A 25,940-nucleotide genomic window follows, 5' to 3' on the forward strand; every position below is an offset into this window, starting at 1 on the left:
AATGGCAGTGGTATCTTCCTCTCAAAAATACAGGATATTGATACAAAAATACAGGTTTGTAATTATTCATTTTTAAATCTTGAACTTATTTGAGAAACCAGAACTGTACCTCTGTACCTCTGTATGACAGACTCTGAACTGCCCTTCTGCTTTTCTTTGTTCAGGATATCACATTTAATATAGTAGCTTTTCTAGTTTTGTCTATGTAACATGAAACTAAAAATATCCAGGTACTTCTTTAATACTATACTGCTTCCAGTAGAAATTAACGAACTTCATAGGACATAGCCTGACATTATCATCTCTCCTGAACTAAAATGACAATCAGGTTATTTGTGAGCCCTTAAAATTTTTTTTTGATATATAAAATAAATGGCAGTTTTGTTATTTTAACTAAAAATTTATTTACTCCCTTTTAGCAAACAGTTATAAAACACTTCCCAATTTATCATAATACTCTTAACATACCTCCTTAACTTTCTTAATCCTCAGGCAGTGTCTGTGTGTGGGGGGGAGGGGGAGGGAGGAAGATATGTACATGGTGGGTGATGGGAGGGGAGAATTGGGAGGAAAAAAGCAAACAGCTTTTTTCCCAGCAGTGACCAACAAGCAAGTAGCAATCTAGAAACTAACTCAATTCCTTTCAGTCTTTGTAACAGAAGATTGATCGACACTTTGTAGGTTAACATATTCCTCAGGTTGGGAAGCCCCAATGGCTCAAGAGGTAAAGATTCTTCCTGCAATGCAAGAGATGCAGGAGCTGCAGGTTGGATTCCTGAGTTGGAAAGATCCTCTGAAGAAGGAAATGGCAACCCATTTCAGTATTCTTGCCTGGAAAACTCCATGCACTGAGGAGCCTGGCAGGCTACAGTCCATAGGGTCGTTAAGAGTTGGATATGACTGAGCACACACATGAAGCAATGCAACATTACTCAGGTTACAGGCAAGTCTTGTGAGCCTGAGAGTGGCCAGCCATTCTGAGGTGATTTTGTTTTTCTAGGTTCTAGTTCATGATTCCATTTGAGGAGGATAGGAACTCTGAAATTTACAGCTATTTCCCAATACCTAAAAAAGTGCTTAGCACATATGAGATATTTAGCAACATGAGGTATGTATTGATCTTAAAGCTCAACTGATGACAGGGATAAAGTATGGAGTTCTTATCCAAAAACTGTATTGATCTAAAGATTTGAAACACCTAGTTAACAGTAATCACTGATTCAGTTTCTAGCACTGTGGCAGGTTACATATTCTGAATGACTCTTCCAATGGAAACAAAAAAACTGTTCAATAAAGTAATCTTTTAAAATGCACTGCTGAAGTGCCAAAAAGAAAAAAAAAACAAAACTCACAGATTCTAAAAAGAAGTTAAAAAACAGGAACTCTGGATTAAGGTTTGGTAGGCAGATTTTTGGCACTCAAGATCTCCTCCCCTAGTATTACTCCAATAAATACATTACATATCAGAAAAGGACTCTGCAGATGAAATTAAGGTTACTAATTGGTCGACCTTATCCAGGTGGGCCCAGTATAATCATACAAGTCATTAAAACCAGAAGAGGAAGGCAAGAAGAGTTTGTGAGATGTGGCAGAAAGGGAAATCACATTTAAAATGTGAAGATCTGACCTGTCACTGCTGGCTTGAGATGGAGGAAACCATGAACCAAGAAATGTGGGTGGACTCTAGAAGCAAAAATGACTCCCAGCTAACAGCTAACAAGGTAATGGAGACCTCAATCTACAACTGCATGGAACTGAATTCTGCCAGCAACCTATATGAGGCTGGAAGTGGATTCTCCTCCAGGGTCTCTAGGTAAGACTCTATGCTAGCCAACACCTTGACTTTGGCCTTGTGAGGCCCTAAGCAGAGAACCAAAACAAACCTGCCCAGACTTCTATCTCTCAGAACTGTAATATAATAAATAGGTGTGTTTTAAGCAACTAAATTTGTGGTAATTTGTTATATAAGGGTCAGAGACATTACTTTGCCGACAAATGTCCATCTATTCAAAGCTATGGTTTTTCTAATAGTCATGTATGGATGTGACAGTTAGACTATAAAGAAAGCTGAGCACAGAAGAATTGATGCTTCTGGATGGTGGTGCTGGAGAAGACTCTTGAGAGTCCCTTGGACTGCAAGGAAATCAAACCGGTCAATCTTAAAGGAAATCAGTCCTGAATATTCATTCATTGGAAGGACAGATGCTGAAGCTCCAATACTTTGGCCACCTGATGTGAAGAACTGACTCATTGGAAAAGACCCTGATGCTGGGAAAGACTGAAGTCAGGAGGAGAAGAGGACGACAGAGGGTAACATGGTTGGATGGCATCACCAAACTGACAGACATGAGTCTGGGCAAGCTCCAGGAGTGGGTGATGGACAGGGAAGCCTGGCGTGCTGCAGTCCATGGGGTCTCAGAGTTGGACGTGACTGAGCGACTAAACCTAACTGAACTGAAGCGTCAGAAAACTAAAACTTTAGTAAGGCAATTGAGCCAAAAGCTGGCTTTCGCCTTGAGGGTGTGTGTCATATCTGGAGATCCTGAGCTTTTACTTATAATGGACACAGAAGGTAGGAGGGGCCAAAAATAAAGCAGAGGTCTATCCAACATGGGGAAATGTAACAAGAAATCCCCACATGATACTGGAATCTCAAATAACCACAGTTTCAGTAAAGGGACACACTGGCAACTAAAAGGTCATTTTGAGATAAATTTCAAAGACATGAAATGTGTCTAAATCTTCATGAACTAACAAGATTTAAAAAGGCCAAGTTATAAGATTTCTTTCTTTCATTATTCTCCCTACAGTTTCATCTATAGCTCAGCCTTCTAAACAACTTTAATATCCTGTCAAGTATAAGTAAAGAATGATGGATGACACTTTCTACACAACAAATTTAATGCTACTTAAAAACAGACTTATCAAGACTACTTTTTTAAGATTTCAAAAAAAAAAAAAAAGGAAGCAAAAAAATCAAAGGCTGAGAATTTTTCAACTACTGTGATACAGTTTATGAAAGAAACTTTTTGGAGTTCAAGAATAAGAAGCAGTACTCTTGAGGAAAAAAAAAAGCAGCAGCAGCGGTATTCTAAATGATCAAGCTAATTTTAGAAATATCCTGTGAGGCAGTAATTATAGATAAAAGATTACTTCAACTGAGATGGGAATGAAGAATATATTGTTTTCTCTATTGTTCTGTCATCTAATCAAAAGTTTAAGTAAAATCGCTGGACTCCTGAAATTCATGTAGCCCTATTTATGCATAAATCCAGATATATCATTATAAACTTTACAAAGTGTCTTCAAATAATTATACAGATAGTGGTTTAGGTAATCTGAATTTAGAATCAGCAAGTCAGTTTTACTTCTTATTTTACAGCACAAAGGTACATTTCATTTAGCTATAAATACATCATATTTAAAACACGTAGTATCTAAACACCTTCATTATACATATATCTACACAAAACCAAAATCATTTCATGCTCTTACTACCGAGTTTTAAGACAGAAACAAATGACTAGCACTGGTTTTTCAAACCTATTTTGATGTGAATATCTTCTCATGTCTTCTGTTTTTTGAAATTCCCTCATGGGTATTGGCTTTATTGGTGAACCCTAGGCCAAAAACAGAAAAACAGATCAATTTAACACATGTATCCAGAAAAGTGTAATTACACAGTTCACATTTCAATGGCATTTAGGGGTCAGTATATTATATTACACTAAAAATATTTTAACAAAATCTTGGAATGTGAATTTTCATGTTTAGAAGAATTATAGGCTATATCACTGCTTTGGTAAACAGAAAACTGTTCACAATCCAAAAACATTTATTTTTAAAAGATGTAGATTTTCTTCTCACTGTATTTTATGATTTATAATGACCATACAGTAATATTTACAAAACGATAAGACGTGAAAGTTGGAAAGAATCTTAGAGGTCATTGAGCACAAATTCTCCTCTAGAACAGGAACTCCTACTGATCCTATCCTGACTTTTGCTCAGCCTCTCTTGACTATTCCTGGTAACAGGAAGTTCACCGGGGAGATTACATTTCTTTACTTCATCATCATCATAAATTGTACTTATGTTAGACAAATAGTCCTGGGGATGCTAGTAGAATATCAAGATAAAAAGTAATTTCTTCCTTTTTCTTTAAATATTTATTTACTTATTTTATTTATTATTTATTTATTTCCCATCCATTTATTATGATGGGTCTTTGCTGCTGCACGCAGGTTTTCTCTACTTGCGGTAAGCGTGGGCTACTCTTTGTTCTACGGTGCGGGTTTCTCACTGAGGTAGCTTCTCTTGTTGCGGAGCACAAGCTCTAGGAGTGCTGGCTTCAGTAGTTGCAGCATATGGGCTCAGTGGTTGTGAGATACTGGCTTAGCTGCTCAGCAACACATGGGATCTTCCTGGACCAGGGATGGAACCAGCATCCCTTGCACTGCAAGGTGAATTCTTTTTTTTTTTTTTTTTGCAAGGTGAATTCTTAATCACTGTACCACCAGGGAAGCTCAAAAGTAATTTCTGTTTATGGTAAAATATGATATTAACTGGGACTTCCCTGGTGACTCAGCGGTAAAGAATGTGCCTGTGATGCAAAAGATGCAGGAGACTCAGGTTCAATCCTTGGATGGGGAAGATCACCTGGAGAAGGGCATGGCAATCCACTCCAGTATTTTTGCCTGGAGAATCCCATTGACAGAGGAGCTTGGGAGGGCACAGTCCACAGGGTCGCAAAGAGTTGGACATGACTGAAGTGACTTGAACACGCACAGCACGATGGTATTAATTAAGGCTTTCCTGCTGGCTTGTGGTAAAGAATCTGCCTGCAATGTAGAAGACCACCTGCAATGTAGGAGATGTAGGTTTGATCTGTGGGGTGGGGGAGATCCCCTGGAGAAGGAAATGTCAACCCATTCCAGTATTCTTGTCTGGAAAATCCCATGGATAGAGGAGCCTGGCAGGCTACAACTTAGTGACTAAACAACCACCACCACCATGGTATTAATTAAAAGAGAAACAGTGGCAGATGATAAAGAATCTGCCTGCAATGCAGGAGATCTGGGTTCAATCCCTGAATCAGGAAGATCCCCTGGAGAAGGAAATGGCAACCCACTCCAGTATTCTTGCCTGGAGAATTCCATGGACAGAGGAGCCTGGCAGGCTACAGTCCACGGGATCACAAAGAGCTGAACATGACTGAACGACTAAAACACACATTTATAAACTGAAGGGTAAAGGTCATTTAAAAAAATTACTGATGAAAACTTAACTGGTTTAAGTTATATGGCTTATATACTGAAAAATATAAATCAAAGATAGAGACATCATGTATTCTGTCAAATGAGAATCTATAAAAACAAAATAATCCTACTTGAACACCAAAGAAAATCATCAAAATGGGTATTCTAGAAGGGAAAAAAACCCAACTTATTCCCCCTAAAAATCAATTGTAAAATTATTTACAGTCTATCTCCAAGAAACAGGTACATCACACATAACTAGAAAATCTTAGGTGAATTACTCCAAAGGGCTAAAGCTGATTCCTGTAAAGTATGGGCGTAAGGATCATACTAAATGAGACACAATTCTAGAATCTGGATGAGAGAATATTTATTCTAATTTTAGTGAATTTGACTTTTTAAGTAAACAGAAATCTCTCTTAGTATGCTACCATCAGCGACTTATCACCCAGGTTTTACAATACTGTGATTACCTAAAATTACTGCAAGAGGTACATGAAATTTTTGTGACAAAAATGAATACAACATTAGTTTAATTAAAAAAGTAAATATGTTACAGTCTATAAGCCATACCCCATTTTAAAATAATATTTCTATGCATGTGACAGGTATTATGATAAAACTTAAACAATAGCAGAGCGTTTAAAATCTCAAATAGTTTTTAACAACCCATTTTTAGGCAGTATCCAAGAATATAAAAAAAATTTCTTCACTGGTTATTAAACCACTTAAAATAATACTGCTTCATTTTATTTTTATATATGGGTGGTGGTTTAGTCACTAAGTCGTGTCCAACTCTTGCGACCCCATGGACTGTAGGCCGCCAGGCTCCTCTGTCCATGGGATTTTCCAGGCAAGAATACTGGAGTGGATTGCCATTTCCTTCTCCAGGGCATCTTCCTGACCCAGGAATTGAACCCAGGTCTCCCGCACTGCAGGCAGACTTACACAGAAGTCCTTAAGAGCCTTATGACAGAATCATAAAGACATAATAGGTAGATGGAATAAAAAAAGATTACAAATTAGCCAATGTAATGGATTAAAGAAATGATATTACAATTTTTCACTGGCAGTATAACAGGTATTTTCACTTTTACTAGAAATACCTCATCTACACAGGATAATTAACCATAAAATAGTCAAAGAGAAAGACTACAAGAAAAGAAAAAGGATTCCCTTTAAGATTATAATGTTGGCATTGTTAACTTAAATGTTATTGCCAACTAGATGCCCTTTGCTCTAGCAGAAATGCTTATAGTCTGAACCACAAGTAGTTTCATTAATCACCTGTACACATTGCTATCTGTAGGCTGCAGGACTTTGATTCATAGCAATGGACGTTATCGGATGGTTTCATCTTTTGAGATGTTAGTCACCCATAGTCAACCATGGTCCAAAAATATTATATGGAAAATTTCAGAAACAAACAATTTGTAAGTTTTATACTGAATGCTGTTCTAAGCAGTGTGGTAAATCACAAGCTGTCCCACTCCATCCCACCTGGGTTATGAATCATCCCTTTCACCAGGGTATCCTGCCTGTTAGTCAGTTAGTAGCTGGCTCAGTTAAGTTTCTCTCAATTATCAGATTGTCACAGTACAGCAGTGCTTGTATACAAGTAATCCTATTTTATTAATAATGGCCCCAAGTACAAAAGTAGTAATGGTGGTAATTCAGATATGCCTGAGAGAAGGTGTAAAATGCTTTGTTGAAGTGAAAAGGTGAAAGTTCTTGAATTAATAAGGAAAGAAAAAAATTGTATTCTAAGGTAAGATCTATAGTAAGAACAAAGCTTCCATCTGTGAAGTTGTGAAGAAGGAAAGAGACATTCATGCTAGTTTTGCTATTGCACTTCAAACTGCAAATGTTACACACCCACAGTGTGTGTAAATGAATGCTTAGTTAAGATGGGAAAGGCATTAAATTTGTGCAGTGAGATAATGAGAGAGTGTGAGTGTGCACACATCCAAATTCACATAATTTTTGTTACAGTATACTGTTGCAAATATTTATTAGTTATTATTCTTAATCTCTTACTGTGCCTGATTTATAAATTAAACTTTATCATAGGTGTGTATATATAGGAAAGAACAGTATATATAGAGCTCAGTACCATCCATCCACTGGTGCTCTTGGAATGTATTCCCCTCAAATATGGGGTGGGGGGAATAACGTATTTATCAAACTTTAAATACAAGAGTGTCTTTTGAACCAACAAAAAATACTGTGTTCAAGTCTTCAGATAGGAAAACCAAGCTTTTTTTTTTTTTTTAAAGAATGATAATAACACTCTATAACATGTCCCACTTGAAGTGACTATTCGCTATTTCTAAAAGACTAAATACATCATTCTTCAAAAAGGCCCCAAGTGTTTCTCAAATACTCCCTGCTCAGAGTCTGGGACCAACTCCAGACATTAACATCACACACACTGAAGTGGAGCCATTTTATTATGCTGACTAGATACACTGAAGAATGCTATTTCTACTTGAGACCCTTGGGGAACTGGCAGAGACTTCGAAGTGGGCTGAATGCTCATTTGTTTTCTAAGGCAACTCAATGCTCCACTATAACAGACACCCAGGAATTTTAATGGCAAACAATTTATATTCTGTGTGACTTAGCATAAAAGCACCAATATAATTAAGCTCATCATAAAATTCTATGGTTGAGTTAGTATGTTGCTCCAAAAATCTGCCGTTGGTTCAATTCTTAATTACTGACCAAACTATGATTTATCAGTTAATAAAAAAGCATTAAGAATGACAATAAAAAGCATCATATTCCTTTGCATTTTCTTAAGATTTCTCTTCTTTAAAATTCTGAAATCTGTCTTTTTGTTTGAAAAATAAATCTCAACTTTACTTAAGACTACTGTCTGATTTTAAAAATAGTTTGAAAAAGTAAAAAAATTGGAACTAAAGATAATAAAACAAATAATTGAGCCTAAACCAACAAATTACTGATATGACAGAAATTTAGACTATCATAAATTGTGTTTACTAGGGGATGGCAACAAATTTAGGTTTAAATGTGTATACTACCTCATGAGAGATTCGCCGTTGTTCAATATACGCCATAAACTGCGAACTGAGGCTGTCCGAGTCCAGGCCCTTGTGTGGTCTCACCTCGTCCTCGTCTTCCTCCGCAGTACAGCTGTCAATGTAGTCAATCTGATCCAGATCATGTTCCACTGTCCACATGACACACACACACACACACACACACACATCAAAAAAAAAAATTCAAGTTAGACAGCCAACAAAAAATATTAAATTGCATTCTTTCCTTTTCCTTAACGTTTTCTATTCTGAAAGTGGGAAGAATAAGTTTAAATTACATAAGCCTTTATCATTTAGTCCATGGTCACTCACAAGAACAGGCTAAAGAAAAGTCCTAGTCTTGATTCACTATAAAGAATGCAGTAATTGGTACTAATTAGTAGACTTTAGACCTCTAGTATTTCTTTTTTCTTTGGCTAGCTCTTGACTATTTTAAACAAGTTTGACTCTGTGAGACAAAAAGAGAAAGAATAACTTTTTAATGTTGAAGGGTATATCTTCTTTTAGGTTTTGTTTCATTTTTTTGGATGTTTTAGGTTTGGGGCTTAATCATATCTCTTTGAATAATTAGGCAGAAAACCTAACACAATCAACTCTAAATAAAAGTGAAAAGACAGGAGCAGAGACTTGGTGATAAAAAAATAGATACTGATGATTGTTCCCCTTATTGTAACTGCTGTCCATTACTAGAAAAAAAGATTTTCCTATTTAGAAAACTATTTTTTACAGGTCAGTATTGCAGGTATGTTGCAGCAGTTTGTGGATGGAAGGGAATCATTTGAGGAATTTTTGCTTCTCAAAATGCTCTGGGGTGAGAAGCACATAAATAAGATTCAGATGCCCTTGAAGAGCACAATTTCAGATGAAAGACAAGGCAGACATCAAGAAGACACTCAATTTCTAAAAGAGGTCACACAATGATCACAAAGAGAATCTTTAAAAAGGAGAATACGTCTAAGAAGACCATGGTTAAATCAAGATTAGCAAAGATCAGGCTTCCCCTATGGCTCAGTGGTAAAGAATCTGCCTGTCAATGCAGGAGACACCAGTTTGATCCCTGATCCAGGAATTTCCCACATGCCGTGGAGCAACTAAGCCTGTGCACCAGAACTATTGAGCCTGTACTCTACAGTCCCGGAGCCACAACTACCAGCCCATTTGCTGCAACTATTGAAGTCTGAGCATCCTAGAGCCCACACTCCGCTATAGGAGAGGCCAGTGCAACAAGAAGCCCACACACTGCAGCTGGAGACTGCAGTGTAAAATGCAGTGTATGATCACTGCAACTAGAGAAAAAGCCCACGCAGTAACCAACACTCAGCACAGCCAAAAAAAAAGAAAAGATTAGCAAATGTCTATTCCAGATAAACTGTCCTTAGTAAAGTTCTCTCCCAAAATAAAATTAAGAGAAAAACATTATATTTTAATTACAAGTCTGAAAACATAGAGAAATTGAAATTTAATCCTAATTGAAAACATTTTTTTTTCTATTCACATGAGAAGGGGAGGGAGGTCTCTAAAAAAAGACTGGAAGAAGTTACAGATATATAAATAAAAGGAATGGATGTGAAAAGGCCATTTAAAAAGTCAGAGATAAAAAAGATTTTGGATGTTGTCAGGAATCATGTTTACCTCCACCATTTGTTACTACTAAACTGCTGTGATTCTCCTGGTATTGGCTTTCTCTTCGTAGTCTTTGTTCTTTAGTAATTTCTGCTACTCGAAGAGGCAGATCTGAAAATTCATCTGTAGGCTTAAAAAAACAGTAGAAACACTAAATCACTTCAAATTTTAGACAAGGTATTTATAGCATAAACTCAGAATTTATATTTTTTAAAAAAGAGCAAAATAATTCCAGAGATGCATCTAGAAAGATGCACATATTATTCAACAATATGAATGTACTTAACACCACTGAAATGCACACTTAAAAATGGTTAAAATGGGGCTTCCCTGGTGGTTTAATGGTTATGAATCCGTCTTGCAATGCAGGGGACACTAGCTCAATTTCTGATCTGGGAAGATCCCACACGCTGTGAGGCAACTAAGCCTGTGTGCCACAACTACTGACCTTGTACTCTAGAGCCTGGGAGCCACAACTACAGAAGCCCATGGGCCCTAAAGCCTATGCTCCAGCAAGAAGGGAAGCCACTGCAATGAGAAGCCTGCACACCACACCTAGAGAGTAGGCCCTGCTTGATGCAACTAGAGAAACCCTGAGGGTAGCAACACAGACCCAGTACAGCCAAAAAAATGTATCTTTTTTGATATTGCCACAATCATGTACACACCCAACCACACACAAATAGCCAAGCAATTTCAAATGACAAATGGGCTGTATTCTAAAACTAATTTGCTTTAGACTCCAAATAAAACAATGTTAAAAATGGTATACTACCAGCCTTGCTAACAAAATCTTTTTATTATTTAACCTAATTTATAGCTAAAGTATTATACTTTAGTAATTTAAAAAGAGAGAAAACATAATACTAATAATTAGAACAAAAGAGAAAAATGATATAATTAGCTGAGAAAGTTACTTATTTATCTTGAGCATGTAGATAACTTCATTAGGTTCTTATCTTATTACCCATCAGCCTATAGTTCTATTTTCTCACCTAGCAGATCTTCTATTCATCTCTGCTCAAGATTACCCAGGCACTCAAATTTTAGATTTCCCATGTAACTGGCTCAGTTCCCATTCAGATCTTCCAGGATATAAAATGATTTATATGAGACAATGAGATAACAAACATGTAAAACACAATATGCTAAAAAGACGATGAAGAAACATAATACCATTTCTGAGTGACAGGACTATGTGGGAGTTTTACCCCTCATTTGGCTTTTCTATATTTTACGTAACAAGAAATTGAGTCCAATTAAGACACTTTCCATTTTCATCATTTTACTTCCTCTTAATCAGAAGTTGCAGCATGTACAATAAATACTTACTTCATTCCCTGACCATCTCTTATCACCACTGTCCACACTGTTAAAACCTGAATCAAGTGCTCCATAGGGACGACCTGAGTACAGTTCTTCATGGCTGCCAAAAAGAAACTTTAGTTCTCATTGTGAAGTTTGATACTTTAAAAATTAACATTTGAAATAGATGCAATTTTAGTAATAAATATTTTCATGGCATTTAGGGACTTAATTGCTTAGAATGAAGTGAGTACTCCTTTAACTTTTCAGTATGAAAAGTTCCAAACTCAAAGAAATCAGGTAGAAGAGAATAATGAACTTTCATGTCCTCATTATCCACCTTCAAAAATATCAACACTCTTACTTCATCTATTCCTCTAGCCATTCCCAATGTACCTCTCCATTATTGTTTTTAATAGCACTCTCTTTCTTAAGGTAAAATTTATACACACTGAAATACACAAACCTTTGACAAATGAATGCATCTTTGTAACATACACCCCTATCATGATATAGGACATTTCTACTTCACCAGAAAATTAGCACACATCCCTTCCCAGTCAACTTCCCTCACCTCATCAACTAAGAAGCAACTACCATTCAAATTTTTTTAACTTTAAATTAGTATAGAAGGCCAAATAATTGTTCTCAAAGATGTAAAGATATAATCCCTGAAACCTGTAAATATGTTACTTTACATTGTAAACGGGAATTAAGGTTGGAGATAAAAGGCAGGATGCTAGTAAGAGTACTTTAAAATAAGGAGATTATCCTGAATTGTATGAATGGGCTCAATGTAATCACAAGGTTTCTTGAACGTGAAAGAGGGAAAAAGAAGAGGATACAATGCTGGCTTAAAGACAAAGGAAGGGACAAGAACCAAGGAAAGCACACAACCTCTAGAAGTTGAAAAAGGCAAGGAAACACAGTCTACTCAGAACCTACAGAAAAGAATGGCGCACCACCAGCATCTTAATTTTAGCTCAATGAGACCAAAATTTAGATTTCTGACCTATACCATAAAATGATTAATTTGTGTTGTTCAAACCTGTAAGTTTGGGGTAATTTGCTCTGTTAGGGGAAGCACACTGAAGCCGCCCACCCTGGCCAGGCACCATAGTGACCATTTGCAAGAGCTGTTTTATGACAGGAGATCTTGATAAGGAATATGGAACTAATAAGCCACCACCAACCAGAAGAGTTTGGGAAAGGTCGAAAGGAGACACCGCGAGTCCGTCCACTTCCCAGAATCCCTCTCGCCAGCATCCATCTTGGCTGAGCGATGCGTGCGCCACCAGGAAAGACTCTGAATTAGAATGAATAGCCAAAGACCACGCGAAACTAATCCCATCCCCATAAAACCCTGAGACTGCGAGCCATGCGGCAGAGCAGTTCTCCTGGGTTCCCTCACCCTCCTGCTCTCCACCTGGGTGCCCTTTCCAATAAAATCTCTTGCTTTGTCAGCACATGTGTCTCCTCGGACAATTCATTTCCGAGTGTTAGCCAAGAGCCCAGTTTTGGCCCTGGAAGGGGTCCCTCTTCCTGCAACAGTTCTGCTTATTCTAGAATGCACAAAAATGGAGTATGTACTCTTTTTCTACTTGGCATCATGTCAGTGAATTCATCCTGGATGAATGAATTTATATGGTAAGTGCAGGTTTAACTTAAAAACAAAAAAATGCCAATCTGTTTTTAAAAGTAGCTGAATCATTTAAAATTCCCAACAACAATATACTGGAGTTCCAGTTGCCAACACTGTACTGCCAGTCATTAATTTTAGTTATTATTCTGATGGGTGTAAAGTGTAATGTTAATTTGTATTTCTCTGACGACTAGTGATATTTAATATTTTAATGTGCTTATTGGCTATTTATCTTCTTTTATGAAATGTATGTTCAAATCTTTGGCCTATTTAAAAATACAACATCAATAATCTTGAAAACAGCTTGCTAAGTAAAGCCACAGACAAAACGCCATATGATATTTGATTTCATTTCTATGAAATTCTAGAAAAGGCAAATGACAGAGAGCTGACTAGTGATTGCCTGGGGCTGAGGGTGATTAAAAGAAAATACGTATCTTGATTGTGTTGGTAGTTTTGTGACTGTATCCATTTACCAAAACTCACCAAATTGGACACTTAAAATGGGTAAATTTTATCTCAATAAAGTTGTTAAAAAAAATCGGCCAAACTAACTTTCCAAAATGGATGTTCTGATTTTACTTTTTTACAACTCAAATTACATTACATAAGCAACATGACAGCACTGGTTGCTCCACATCCTTCCGTCTGGTGTTGTCAGCCTTAATTTTATTCCTGTGGATATGCACTGACAGCTCACTGTGACTTAATTTGCATTTCAATGATGATTAATGATGTTAAGCACTTTTCTGTGTGCTTACTGATCAATTATGTATCTTTCTTTGTAAAGTTTATTCAAGCCTTTTGTCCAGTTTTCAGTTGGGTTGTTTGTCTTTTTAACATTAAGTTGCAGGCTTCCCTGGTAGTTCAGCTGGTAAAGAATCCGCCTGCAATGCAGGAGACCCTGGTTCGATCCGTGGGTTGGGAAGATCCCCTGGAGGAGGGCATGGCAACCCACTCCAGTATTCTTGCCTGGAGAATCCCCATGGACAGAGGAGCCTGGTAGGCTACAGCCCATGGGCTTGCAAAGAGTCAGACACAACTGGCACATTCTTTATACAGTCTGGATGTAAGTCTATTGTTTTATATGTATTTTGCAAATCATTTCCCTCAGTCTGTGGTTTGCCTATTTTCTAAACAGTTTCTTTTCATAAATAGATGGCTTTAATTTTCATTAAATTGAGCTTATCATTTCTTTTTTAATGGTTATTGCTTTCTGTGTCCTCAGAAATCCTTGCATTCCCCAAGTCACAAAGATATTCTTCTACATTTTCTTCTAAAGCTATAAAAGCTTTAGTTTTTGCTTGTTCTTGAACATAGTTTTAAAAAGTTAGCTTAATTTGAAGTCTAAAACATGACAAAACCTAGGTTAAAAATTGGTCTGTTAGCGTTTTATTTAATAAGATGGCCTAGGTTGAAAAACAACTTTCAATGGTACAAATTTAAAACATGTAGTGTTCTTCTGGTATTCAATTTTGTATTCCATGTATTCTTACAATTTGTGTATGCAACTTTAAAAAAGTTACTATGTCATGCTGTCACAATGAATCAGAACTTAAGGTACAAGGAAAGAGCAATACATTTGAGGGACTTGCTTGGTGGTCCACTGGTTAAGAATCCACCTTGCAACGCAGGGGTTAAGGTTCAATTCCTGGTCAGGGATCTAAGATCCCACGTCTTGGAGCAACTAAGCCCAAAGATCACAACTACTGAGCCCACATGATACAGTGAAGATCCTGTGTGGTTCAGCGGTTAAGAATCTGCCTGCCAATGTGGGGACATGGGTTCGATCCCTGGTCTGGGAAGATTCCTCATGCCTTGAGGCAACTAAGCCTATGTACCAAACTACTGAGTTCATGCTCCAGAGCCCACAAGCCGCAACTATTGAGCCCATGCGCCTGGAGCCTGTGATCCACAAAAGAAGTCACTGCAATGAGAAGCCCGAACATCACAACTACAGAGTAGCCCTGTCCACATGCAGCAACAAAGACCCGTCACAGCCAAAAATAAATAGAAAACTGCCCAACAGTACAGACATTCAGAGCCAGAACCAGGGCCATCTAACTCCGTGACTGCATTCTGAATAAATGCACTGCCAACTACAATGCAATCTTATTAATCTGTACCTTAGTAAGAAAGGACATGAAAGTACAACGTGTCATTTGTTGGTGCAAGAGGAGCTGAAGGAGATATTTTTCTTATATATATATATATATATATATATACACACACACACAACATATATACTGATATATATATAAACTTATAGGATATTCTGAAATAATCACAAATACAGTAACATAACTCTGGAAAAATAGAAAATGCAGAGGATAATCTATTGAGCATAATTAGGGATGATACAGGGATTGGAATATATTAGATCTGTAATTACTAACTCCTTTGAGAAACATGATATGTTTATGCTATCTAGACTGCCCATTTAGGAAGAGTTTCTCTATTGATTCAAGCCTTCTTATATCTCTTAGCAAACAAATCTCTTCCCATGAACTTTTTATGTCTGTTTTTTAAAAGGAAAACAATGAAGACTGCAATATTCAAAGAAATTAGGTGAAGACTTCTTAGTCCTCAAAACTAAGGACAGAATCAGAGAGAAAAAGATTCTGTAACTAGCACTGTGGCCCTCAATCAAAGCTCACTACTCAAACAGGTAATGATGTTTCCTCCTTGGTTTCTTCAGGTATGCCCTGTAATCATTACACATACACACACCCAGTAATCACTATTCATCTTCTCACACACAGACCTCAAGGCAACAGCAGCAGTTTAATATTCCTACTCTGCTACTTCAGGAGAGGAAAACTTTTCCTTTGCAATGGTTACTAACTCCAAGGGAGAAAATAAATTAGTGTATATATAAAATAAAAACAACTTGAAAAAAAAAAAGATTAGTACTATTTACTTTTTTGCCCACACCTCATGGCATGTGGGATCTTGGTTTCCAGAAGGGGGATCAAACCCAAACCCTAGCAGTGGAAGAGCTGAGTCCTAACCCCTGGACTACCAGGAAAGTCCTCTAAAAGCTACTTTTTTTGTTGTTGTACATTTTTTTTTAACAGTACAGGAATAGAAACTTTTAGAAATATTTAAATAGGAAAAACAAAACTTTCTTCTAGAGATAATAAGAGTTCCATATTATAAGCAATGAAGTGAGGTAAGAGGAAAAAGAAATGAAAAGGAAATAACGGAGAAAATTAAAAAATTCTTGGTATTAGTGGTCTGGCTTTCCTCATATCTTCCCCACTGCCAAAATTCTTCCTCTAAGAGAGACCTAGATCAGCACACTGTAAGACCTAATCTCCCCCGCCCACCATCTTTTCGAAACCTTTTTTGTCTTCCTTAATACCACATACTTGCTTTTAGTCCTCTCAGAGTCAAAAGTGCTAGTGCTGAGGATGTTCTGGTAGGAATCTTTTATGCATATGCATCATTTCTCCCTGTACTTGTGTAAGTATACTAAACCAAACAACTAGATTAAAGCTGGTGTTCCCAATGTCCTTCGGTCTATACAAATCTGCAGTCTAACAGCCAGACCAAAAAACTCCAAATATCATTACAAAGCTGTTTCTGATGACTTTAGGCAGAGAAAGCTAAAAATATAGTTTAAAAAATTTAAATTATAATATGTATTTCCCTTTACTGGGAAGATAAATCTTAGCATTTTCTTAAGTAGCACCAATTACTGTACAGTGCTAAAATACAGTAGTAACTTAAAATATTATTAAAATATGAAGGGTACTTTACATATATGCGTGGTGATGTCAAACTGCTATGTTTCTAGAGCTTCATTGTTTTTAAAAACTTTATTAAAATTATGAAATACCATATAAAATAAAAAAATAGCTATAACTGACATAGCTTTTAAGGTATGGTGAGACATGAATACCCTTAAAGCCCCCTTATGTCTCTTTCACTTGGAATCTTTCTCCCTTTCAGAATTTATCACTAATTTTAATTTTGTTAATATGCATCTGCTTTTTATGGTTTTATTTTTTCCTTTGAATTATTTTTGTATTTTTAATATGTTTGCTTTTAGAAACTCTAATAGAATAGAAGTTTGTTAATCTGTTTTAAATTAGGACACTGAGAAGGTCAGGACTGTGCTTTTACGTAAAATGTGACAAGTTCTAAGAGAATGCCTAAAGGGTTCTTTTGAGTAAAGTTTATTAATATTATTACACCTTCACTGAGATATCTATTTTGCCTTTAAAGACCTTATGAATACTTAAGACTGCTGCAATGGTTGGGAATGCCAAGGAAATGCCTTTGAAAAGTCTGATGCTGTATGCAGCTGAGGGATTCACAGGCTTATAAGATCCCAAAGTGACATTAATGGTCATCAAATCCAACCCCTTCACTCCCTTTGTGAAAAATGAAGCCCAGAAAGTTTGAATGAGTTGCCTTAAGTTACAGAGTTAGTTAACAGGAGAGCCAAGGTTAGTTAGTATTAAAGTCACTTAGACCATCAGTTTTCAACTGAGGACCTCTCAGGATACTTGGTAACAACTGGAGACACTTTTGTTTGTCACATTGGGAAAGTGCTACAGAAGCCAGGGAAGCTGTTGAGTATCTTCCAGTGTATGGGACAGCTCCTCACCACAAATAATTATCTATTTCAAAATATCCACAGTGCTGAGGTTAAGAAACCCTGACTTAGAACTATACTTGGTCACATCTATGTAATCAATTTTTTACTTAATATAAGCATTCTGAGAAAAATAACGTTAAAATAGGTTATTTTGCTTTGGTCAAACAAACTGTCAGGCAAATTTAAGGGTTCCATTTATTTGATTCTCTGTGAGATGGAAAATAATAAATGAAAGAATACAATATACTCACCAGGAGCCAAAACCCATGGGTCTCCTATCATAATCTGGCAGATCTGGAGCAATCTTACAAGCCTGCATGTTCAGGTATTTAAATATGTGGATTTTGCCTTTTATACATATCTAAGTAAAGTAACATATAGAAACAAATTATTATTCAGCTGAAATATATGTGTACCCGAACCTTTTTTCCTTCTGCTCCTTTTATTTTTTTTAATTTTAAATTTACTTATTTTTTTTAACTGAAGGAGCCCCTGCCTTTTAAATCACAATCAGCTTTTTATTTAATGTATATTGGAAATAGAAGGTATTTCTATTAAGTATGTATGGTAATATTAAAAATTAACTCATTATAACACATTATATCATTTGTTACCTTAGGTGTTTAAGTGATATAAATGTAGGTTTTTGTTTTCTAGTCACTAGTAAGTTTCAGTAACATAATATACATAATTCATGATTATAAACACTGTTAGAATACCAAGTAAACTTATATTGACTAGTTAGGCACAGTCAGAGATTTAAAGCATTGCTCCCCATGGATTCTACTGGCAACTTTTGTTTTTAGAAATGCAACAATCATGCACAATTATGTTTTCAATCCTACTTCCTGTAAGAAAGAAAAGCAGGAAATGATTAAATTTTAAAGTCATATATAGTTCTGTTGCCACCTATTTATTTCTGTCCTATAAATCAACATATAAACTCTTCAGGGACATGAGGCCTTTCTGTAGTTATGACGTTCACTCAAACACTTTTAACAGCTGCCACACAGACACCTGTACAAGGCTGAGTCAACTGCAGTAAGGAAAGCTATGGCGAAAAATATAAGATAAAAAGCTTTTTAGATCGTGGAATGTCTGAAATCTGTATGTAAAGCTACCTTATAACAACTTCATTAAGTAGTTTCATTTCAGTCACTAATAAACAAATGACCAAACTGACTCAATGAGGAACTTAAGATTTTAGAAAACAGGAAGGTACAAAGACAACGGACATGAGAAATACACTGATGATCTTTAATTCTGTAAGCTGAGTATTTTGTCTTTAGCATTCACATTGTCTTCATTTAAGTTTTACTAGAAAGAAATAACTCAAATTTAATTAGAAAAAAAAAAAACTTTAAGGAAGAACCCTTCAAACGTGAAAAAGTCAATTTAGTGAAAGGAAAAACATTTTTGGAACATTACCTATCTCTCATCTCCTTTACTTCAAGGCTTTTAAAGAATACATGTGAGTGTGAATTTATTTTAAAAAGAAGTTAATTTCTGACAAAAAGTAAATACATATAACTTACAACTTTTAAACTTCATCCTTTGTCCAAAAAGTTTATAACATACTTCAAATCAACTGTGGTTTACCTGTGCAGGAGGAGACTGTAGTGGATTGTTATCTAGGGTGATCATCTGCAGGTGCCTGAGATTCCGATAACAGACAGGAATTGTTGTAATTTTGTTGCAGGAAAAGTCTAACCGTATCAAAGGCAACTCTGCTAGTTCTGCAGGGAAGTAAGGTGGAAATATACAATGATATTTCAAAGCTAGACATTTTTTTCTTCAGGAGCTTCTATCTAAATATAATTGATTTAACGTAAGTATTTACGTCCATCCTTTCTTATGATTAACTGATATATAGCGAAGTGTCATAAAATGAAATCTAGGTGCTTAGGGATTGTAATATTAATGAAAAGCAAACTATTTGACCCCTTATGTTGTTGCTGCTGTTCAGTCGCTCACTCGTGTCTGACTCTTTGCAACCCCATGGACTGCAGCATGCCAGGCTTCCCTGTCCACCACCAACTCCCAGAGTTTGCTCAAACTCATGTCCGTTGAGTTGGTGATGCCATCCAATCATCTCACCCTTTGGCACCCCCTTCTCCTCCTGCCCTCAATCTTTCCTAGGATCAGGGTTTTTTCCAATGAATTGGCTCTTCGATCAGATGGCTGAAGTATCGGTGCTTCAGCTTCAGCATTAGTCCTTCCAGTGAATATTCTGGTTTGATTTCCATGCTGTCCAAGGGACTCTCAAGAGTCTTCTCCAGCACTACAGTTCAAAAGCATCAATTCTTTGGCGCTCACCATTCTTTATGGTCCAACTCTCACTTCCGTACATGACTACTGGAAAAACCATAGCTTTGACTAGACCAACCTTTGTCAGCAAAGTGATGTCTCTGCTTTTTAATATGCTGTCTAGGTTTATCATAGCTTTTCTTCCAAGGAACAAGTGTCTTTTAATTTCATGGCTGCATTCACTGTCCGCAGTGATTTTGGAGTCCAAGAAAATAAAGTCTGTCACTGTTTCCATTTTTTCCCCACCTATTTGCCATGAAGTGATGGGACTGGATGCCATGATCTTCATTTTTTGAATGCTGAGTCTTAAGCCAGCTTTTTTCAATCTCCTCTTTCACCTGCATCAAGAGGCCCTTTAGTTCCTCTTCGCTTTCTGCCATTAGGGTGGTGTCATCTGCATATCTGAGGTTATTGATATTTCTCCCGGCAATTTTGATTCCAGCTTGTGATTCATCCAGCCCAGCATTTCACATGATGGACTCTGCATATAAGTTAAATAAGCAGGGTGACAATATATAGCCTTGATGTACTCCCTTCCCAATTTTGAACCAATCCGCTGTTCCGTGTCCAGTTCTAACTGTAGCTTCTTGACCTGCATACATGTTTCTAAGGAGGCAAGTAAGGTGGTCTGGTATTCCCATTTCCTTAAGAATTTTCCAGTTTGTTGTGATCCACACAAAGGCTTTAGCCTTTAGTGAAGCAGAAGTACATTTTTTTTTTAAATTCCCTTGCCTTTCCTATGACCCAACGGATGTTTTCAATTTGATCTCTGGCTCCTCTGCCTTTTCTAAACCCAGTTTGAACATCTGGAAGTTCTTGGTTCACACAGTGATGAGGCCTAGCTGCAAGGATTTTGAGCATTACCTTGCTAATATTTTAAATGACTGCAATTGTGCGGTAGTTTGAACATTCTTTAGCATTGCCTTTCTTTGGAATTAGAATGAAAACTGACCTTTTCTAGTCCTGTAGCCACTGCTGAGTCTTCCAAATTTCCTGGCATATTGAGTATAGCACTTTAACAGTATCATCTTTTAGGATTTGAAATAGCTCAGCTGGAATTCCACCACCTCCACTAGTTTTGTTTGTAGTAATGCTTCCTAAGGCCCACATTCCACGATATCTGTCTCTAGGTAAGTGATCACACCATCATGGTTATCCAGGTCATTAAGATCTTTTTCCGTCCAGTTCTTCTGTGTATTCTTGCCACCTCTTCTTAATGTCTTCTGCTTCTGTTAGGTCCATATCATTTCTGTCCTTTTCTGTGCCCGACTTTGCATGAAATGGTGACCCCTTACGGAACAACAGAAAGTCTTAGAAACTAGGTCTGATACCACAGAAAGCTGGGAATAACAAAAGGATTAGATGACAATCTGTATAAAAACAAGTTAGATGCACAGGCTTTCAATCCTAACTTATGCATGCTCCTTTCCATTCACAACAGAAGTCAACAAGTTATCCTTTAGTGAAACTGAATTGAAAGCCTCTGAACTCAAGGACCGCGCAATGGAAAGTCAGGATGAGTTGCCTGCTAAAAATGGAGGATTTAAGTGAAAGTCTACAAACTTAGCAACAAGACCTCAGCACTTTGCTACCCAACCTCACCCCATTCCCTAGCCTTGAATGGCAGTTAGTTAAGGAGATACACAGCATAGAAGAAAGAAAACATCTTTCTCTGGACAAACTATATAGTCCCATACAAAAGGCCTTTAGATACTGATATAGAGTTTCCTCCAATAAAATATCCAGCTTACTGCTTAATACAATTTCTGCCCAGTACACTTGGAATTTCTAATTAGCTTTGTATAAATGGCATATGACCCACAAACATTTAGAAGAGCTTTCAACATATGAGAGAGAAATCAAAATATGCAAAACAATGGAAAAAAATGAGTGCAGGAAAAAACAGGTTAACATACAGGAAACAGAAAAAAACTCTGAAAACTAGAACTAATGTCTCCAATTTCAGAACAATAAAATACTAAATTACTGAAAAAGGAAAGGATTTTGTTTTTAAATCAGCAAAAAGTAAGGGTTTTTAGAGATGAAAAATTAGATGGCAGAAATTAAAAATTCAGAAGAATGGTTAGATTATAAATGGTTGAACTGTTACCACCTGGTTAATCAAAATGACAAAGAAATGAACAATAAAAAATATAAGAAAATCATAAGATCAATTAAGAGTCCACTATCCAATTAGCAAAAATTCTCGAAGGAGAAAACAGAAATCAGAAGACAGGAAATTATCAAACAGATATAAAACAATTTCTCAGAATGAAAGATGTGAATCTCTGATGCAGGAAGAATCACTGCAGATGGTGCCTGCAGCCATGAAATTAAAAGATGCTTGCTTTTTGGAAGAAAAGCTATGACAAACCTAGATAGCGTATTAAAAAAGAGCCACTTTGCCAACAAAGGTCTATCTAGTGAAAGCTATGTTTTTTCCAGTAATCATGTATATGATTTATCAAAAACATGTGAAATTTCTCTTAAGTAGTTAGGCCAAATGAAACTTCCAGAGACCCTACATTATCAGTTAACAGGATCTAAAATTACCATCACTACTCAATAGTTATTGGAGCTTTTCAATCAAGAGTCTAGCTTTTAAAATCTACACCAGAACAGATAACATGTATTAAATAAATCATTACACCTCAAACACTTGCTGTAACTTTTATACATTTTTGATGTGCAAATCAGTCTGACAGATCTTTAAAATAAAAAGGCAAAAAACAAAACAAAACAACTGTTTCACAGTTTCTTACCTTCAGGCAAACGTACTAAGTGATTTCTTCTTACATTAAGGTCTCTCAAGGCCTCCAAATTACCAATTTGGGAAGGTATTGTTTGAATTTCATTGCCGCTCACATCCTATTTCAACAACACACACAGTAAAGAACTGTACTGATATTACAAACTTGCCAGCTTTAAACTATCTGCAAAATGAGGTTTGGACAGCATAATACCCCCCGGTTGTAAAAAATACTATGATTTTGTGTCCAGGAATAATTCCACAGTTTGTACTAGAATTTGATTTTTTAAATGTATAGGCTTTTGACTGATGGAAGCAGTGACAGATTTTATTTTCTTGGGCTCCAAAATTACTGCTGACAGTAACTGCAGCCATGAAATTAAAAGATGCTTGCTCCTTGGAAGGAAACCTATTATAAACCTAGACAGCATATTAAAGACATCACTGTGTCGACAAAGCTTTGTATAGTCAAAGCTATGGTTTTTGTCAGCAAAGTTATATTTCTGCTTTTTAATACACATACATATATACATAAAACAATCAAAAAATGAAATATTCACTTACAAGTTCCGTTAAATATCTGAGATGTCCAATTTCTTCTGGAAGTGAGACCAATTTGTTATTGCTAGCAATTAAGACTTTCAATGGTAAATCACACAAATGTACCGGCAATGTTGACAGTTGGTTTCGACTAAATGGGTAAGCAGAAAAAGAACTAAGTCAGAGCCCACCACTCAGGGAAAAAAACTGCCATCTTTCTCATTCTACACTCTGTATAATAACAAATGTAAATCTTATAAGAAAGAAACAGGATATTATATTTGAGTTTGAAAAAACAAACAGATTTGAACTCAAGTTTGTTACTTGTCAAACTCACTTGTCAGCTTTGTTTTTTAGGCAAAGCATTTAATTTATCTGCATCTTACACAGATTCCTCATCTGTAAATCACAGGGTTTACAGGACTGTTGCACCATAAAACTCCTTTGCAAATAATGAGATGTCTCATAAGCAAATCATATTACTGTATTACAATTAAATTTATACAGGAAAAATTATTTTAAAATAGGGTAGGTAACTAACATCCTCTCCTCTTCTTTCCAAAGAGTTATAAACATTAAGAGTATTTGTAATTTGCCTGCCTCATCATCACAGCATTATAACCAAATGTATATAAACAACCCAAATATAGTTCTATGGGAAACAAGGGACAGATTGTGAATTCAGATATATCATACTAACTGAAGTATAGATAAGAAATCTTTTATCTAAACAAAAGTATACAAATCAGAACTGGAAGTAAAAAATAGATCATAAGGATAAAACTAAGTTAAAGTTTTCCTTATGCATATTTAACATCTTAATCCTTAGTAACAACAGCCCCCATTTGTAAGATCTTTTGATGATTTTATTAATAGATCATGAGCCATTAAAACTTCTCATATCTAATAAGTAGATATTCACATACAAAGCTGTCTAATAGTTCTACTTTTGTGGGAAAAAACTGAAAAAATAAGTAAATATCTGAGAGCAAAAATGAGTTTTAGAAAAATAAACTGTACATTAAAATGATTACATATAAAAAATATTTCCAAAGGATATTTCTTGACAAGGGGAAAAATTTATTCAAAAATTCAACTAAAGGCCTAGAAAAAAAAGGGAAAATTTCATCTATTAATTCAGACACATTTTGATGTATTTCCTTTACTTTTCTAAATTTATTTTCTCCAGTCAACATTTATAACTTTTTATAATGAAATAACAAAAGAAGTCTTGTAAGATGTGAAACAACGGAGTAGATGAGTTAAATAAATGCATTTATATGTTCAGAACTTAGTACACAAAAATACATAATCACAAGAATCAAAATAATTTCAGATCTATCATTCTTATTTGATGAAACTTATTTGAAAATGTAATTGGACAACCATTGCTACAAGACAATTAGGTAACAGCTCTTATAGAGTTTAACTATTGCAAAGGCAAAGACTAAGGGAGAAACTAGAGGGACCCAGAAAATATTGTTAATTTAGCCTAAAAACATGAAGAGATATTGCTGAGATAAACAGATGATGTAATTTTTTTAAAAAGTATTATTTTTATTTTTTGGCTGCAAGGAATGCAGGATTTTAGTTCCCTGACCAGGCAACAAACCCGTGCCCCCTGAAATGGAAACATGGGGTCAGCCACAGGACGGGAATTACTCAGATAATGTTAACTTTAGTGAAAGGGATGAGGAAAATTGAAAACACCACACAAAACTAAAATTAAAAAAAAAGTTCTTACCTAATATTTAAGAAAGTTAGCGCTTGTAGGTTTAGAATTGCCTCTGGTACATATCGAATACAATTTTGGTATAAATTGAGATTCTCAAGAGAAAAGAAGTGACATGCTTCTATGGGAATTTCTGAGAGGCGATTTCGTGACAGATCTGAAACAAATAATTTTAAAATTAATCCCTGGAACTTATTTTATAAAAATTTTAACCAAAAAGTAGGTTTTGTAATTGTCAGAATTTCCCAGAGTTCCTATTGTGAAGTTTGGTCCAGAGTAAACATTCAAACATTAACCGACTGAATAAACCAGCTTAACATATGCCTCTACATCTGTTGCTGGAAAATGCTGGTTCCTTTTGCGTGTGTTAGTCGCTCAGTTGGGTCTGACTCTTTGCGACCCCATAGACTGTAGCCTACCACATTCCTCTGTCCATCGAATTCTCCAGGCAAGAATACTCGACTGGGTTGTCATGCCCTTCTCCAGGGGATCTTCCCAATCAAGGAATTGAACCCAGGTCTCCCATATTGCAGGCCAATTATTTACAATCTGAGCCACCAGGGAAGCCCCATTGGTTAACTTTTGAGTCTCCATAAATACTAAATGGGCTTCCCAGGTGGCCCGAATGGTAAAGAGCCTGCCTGCCAATGCAGGAGATGTGAGAGATGGGGGTTTGATCCCTGAGACAGGAAGATCCCCTGGAGGAGGGCATGGCAACCCACTTTAGTATTCCTGCGTGGAGAATCCCATGGATAGAGAAGCCTGTCGGGCGCCAGTCCATGGGGTTGCAAAGAGTCAGACATGACTGAAGCAACCTGGCACACACACACACACATACTAAAAAGATAAAACCATTATTCTTTGCAAGTAACATAAATTTCAAGGAATATCAGCCTTGGAATTTCATTTCAAATCATATCACAGATCATGCTAAGTATCAAATATCCTAGAAAACAAATGGATCCCTAAAATCCACATTCCCAAAAGCACAGACAACATCCTGAGATTTTCTGAAAAATGAAGAAAAACAAAACAAAATACTGTCTCTTTATCAGTCAAAAAGTATCAGCGTCACATCAAAAGGACTCAGGAAACATCTTTGCTCCCACTGGCCAA

General features: G+C 36.3%; 1 protein-coding gene across 6 annotated transcripts in view; it reads right to left on the reverse strand.

Moving 5' to 3' along the window:
- Positions 1 to 25,940, reverse strand: part of LRCH3 (leucine rich repeats and calponin homology domain containing 3) — a 99,286-nt gene that overhangs the window by 34,453 nt on the left and 38,893 nt on the right. For all 6 annotated transcript variants that reach the window (XM_043473214.1, XM_043473218.1, XM_043473213.1 and 3 more), the window contains exons 2-10: positions 24,837 to 24,981; positions 23,117 to 23,243; positions 22,566 to 22,671; positions 19,096 to 19,232; positions 17,748 to 17,857; positions 11,276 to 11,369; positions 9,953 to 10,073; positions 8,303 to 8,451; positions 3,544 to 3,620 (exon numbers count right to left, since the gene is read on the reverse strand). In XM_043473214.1, coding sequence (XP_043329149.1) covers positions 3,544 to 3,620; positions 8,303 to 8,451; positions 9,953 to 10,073; positions 11,276 to 11,369; positions 17,748 to 17,857; positions 19,096 to 19,232; positions 22,566 to 22,671; positions 23,117 to 23,243; positions 24,837 to 24,981 — 1,066 coding nt within the window. The remainder of the gene's footprint in view (positions 1 to 3,543; positions 3,621 to 8,302; positions 8,452 to 9,952; positions 10,074 to 11,275; positions 11,370 to 17,747; positions 17,858 to 19,095; positions 19,233 to 22,565; positions 22,672 to 23,116; positions 23,244 to 24,836; positions 24,982 to 25,940) is intronic.

Source organism: Cervus canadensis, chromosome 7 (genome assembly GCF_019320065.1).
Source record: "Cervus canadensis isolate Bull #8, Minnesota chromosome 7, ASM1932006v1, whole genome shotgun sequence".
Classification (NCBI taxonomy): Eukaryota; Metazoa; Chordata; class Mammalia; order Artiodactyla; family Cervidae; genus Cervus; species Cervus canadensis.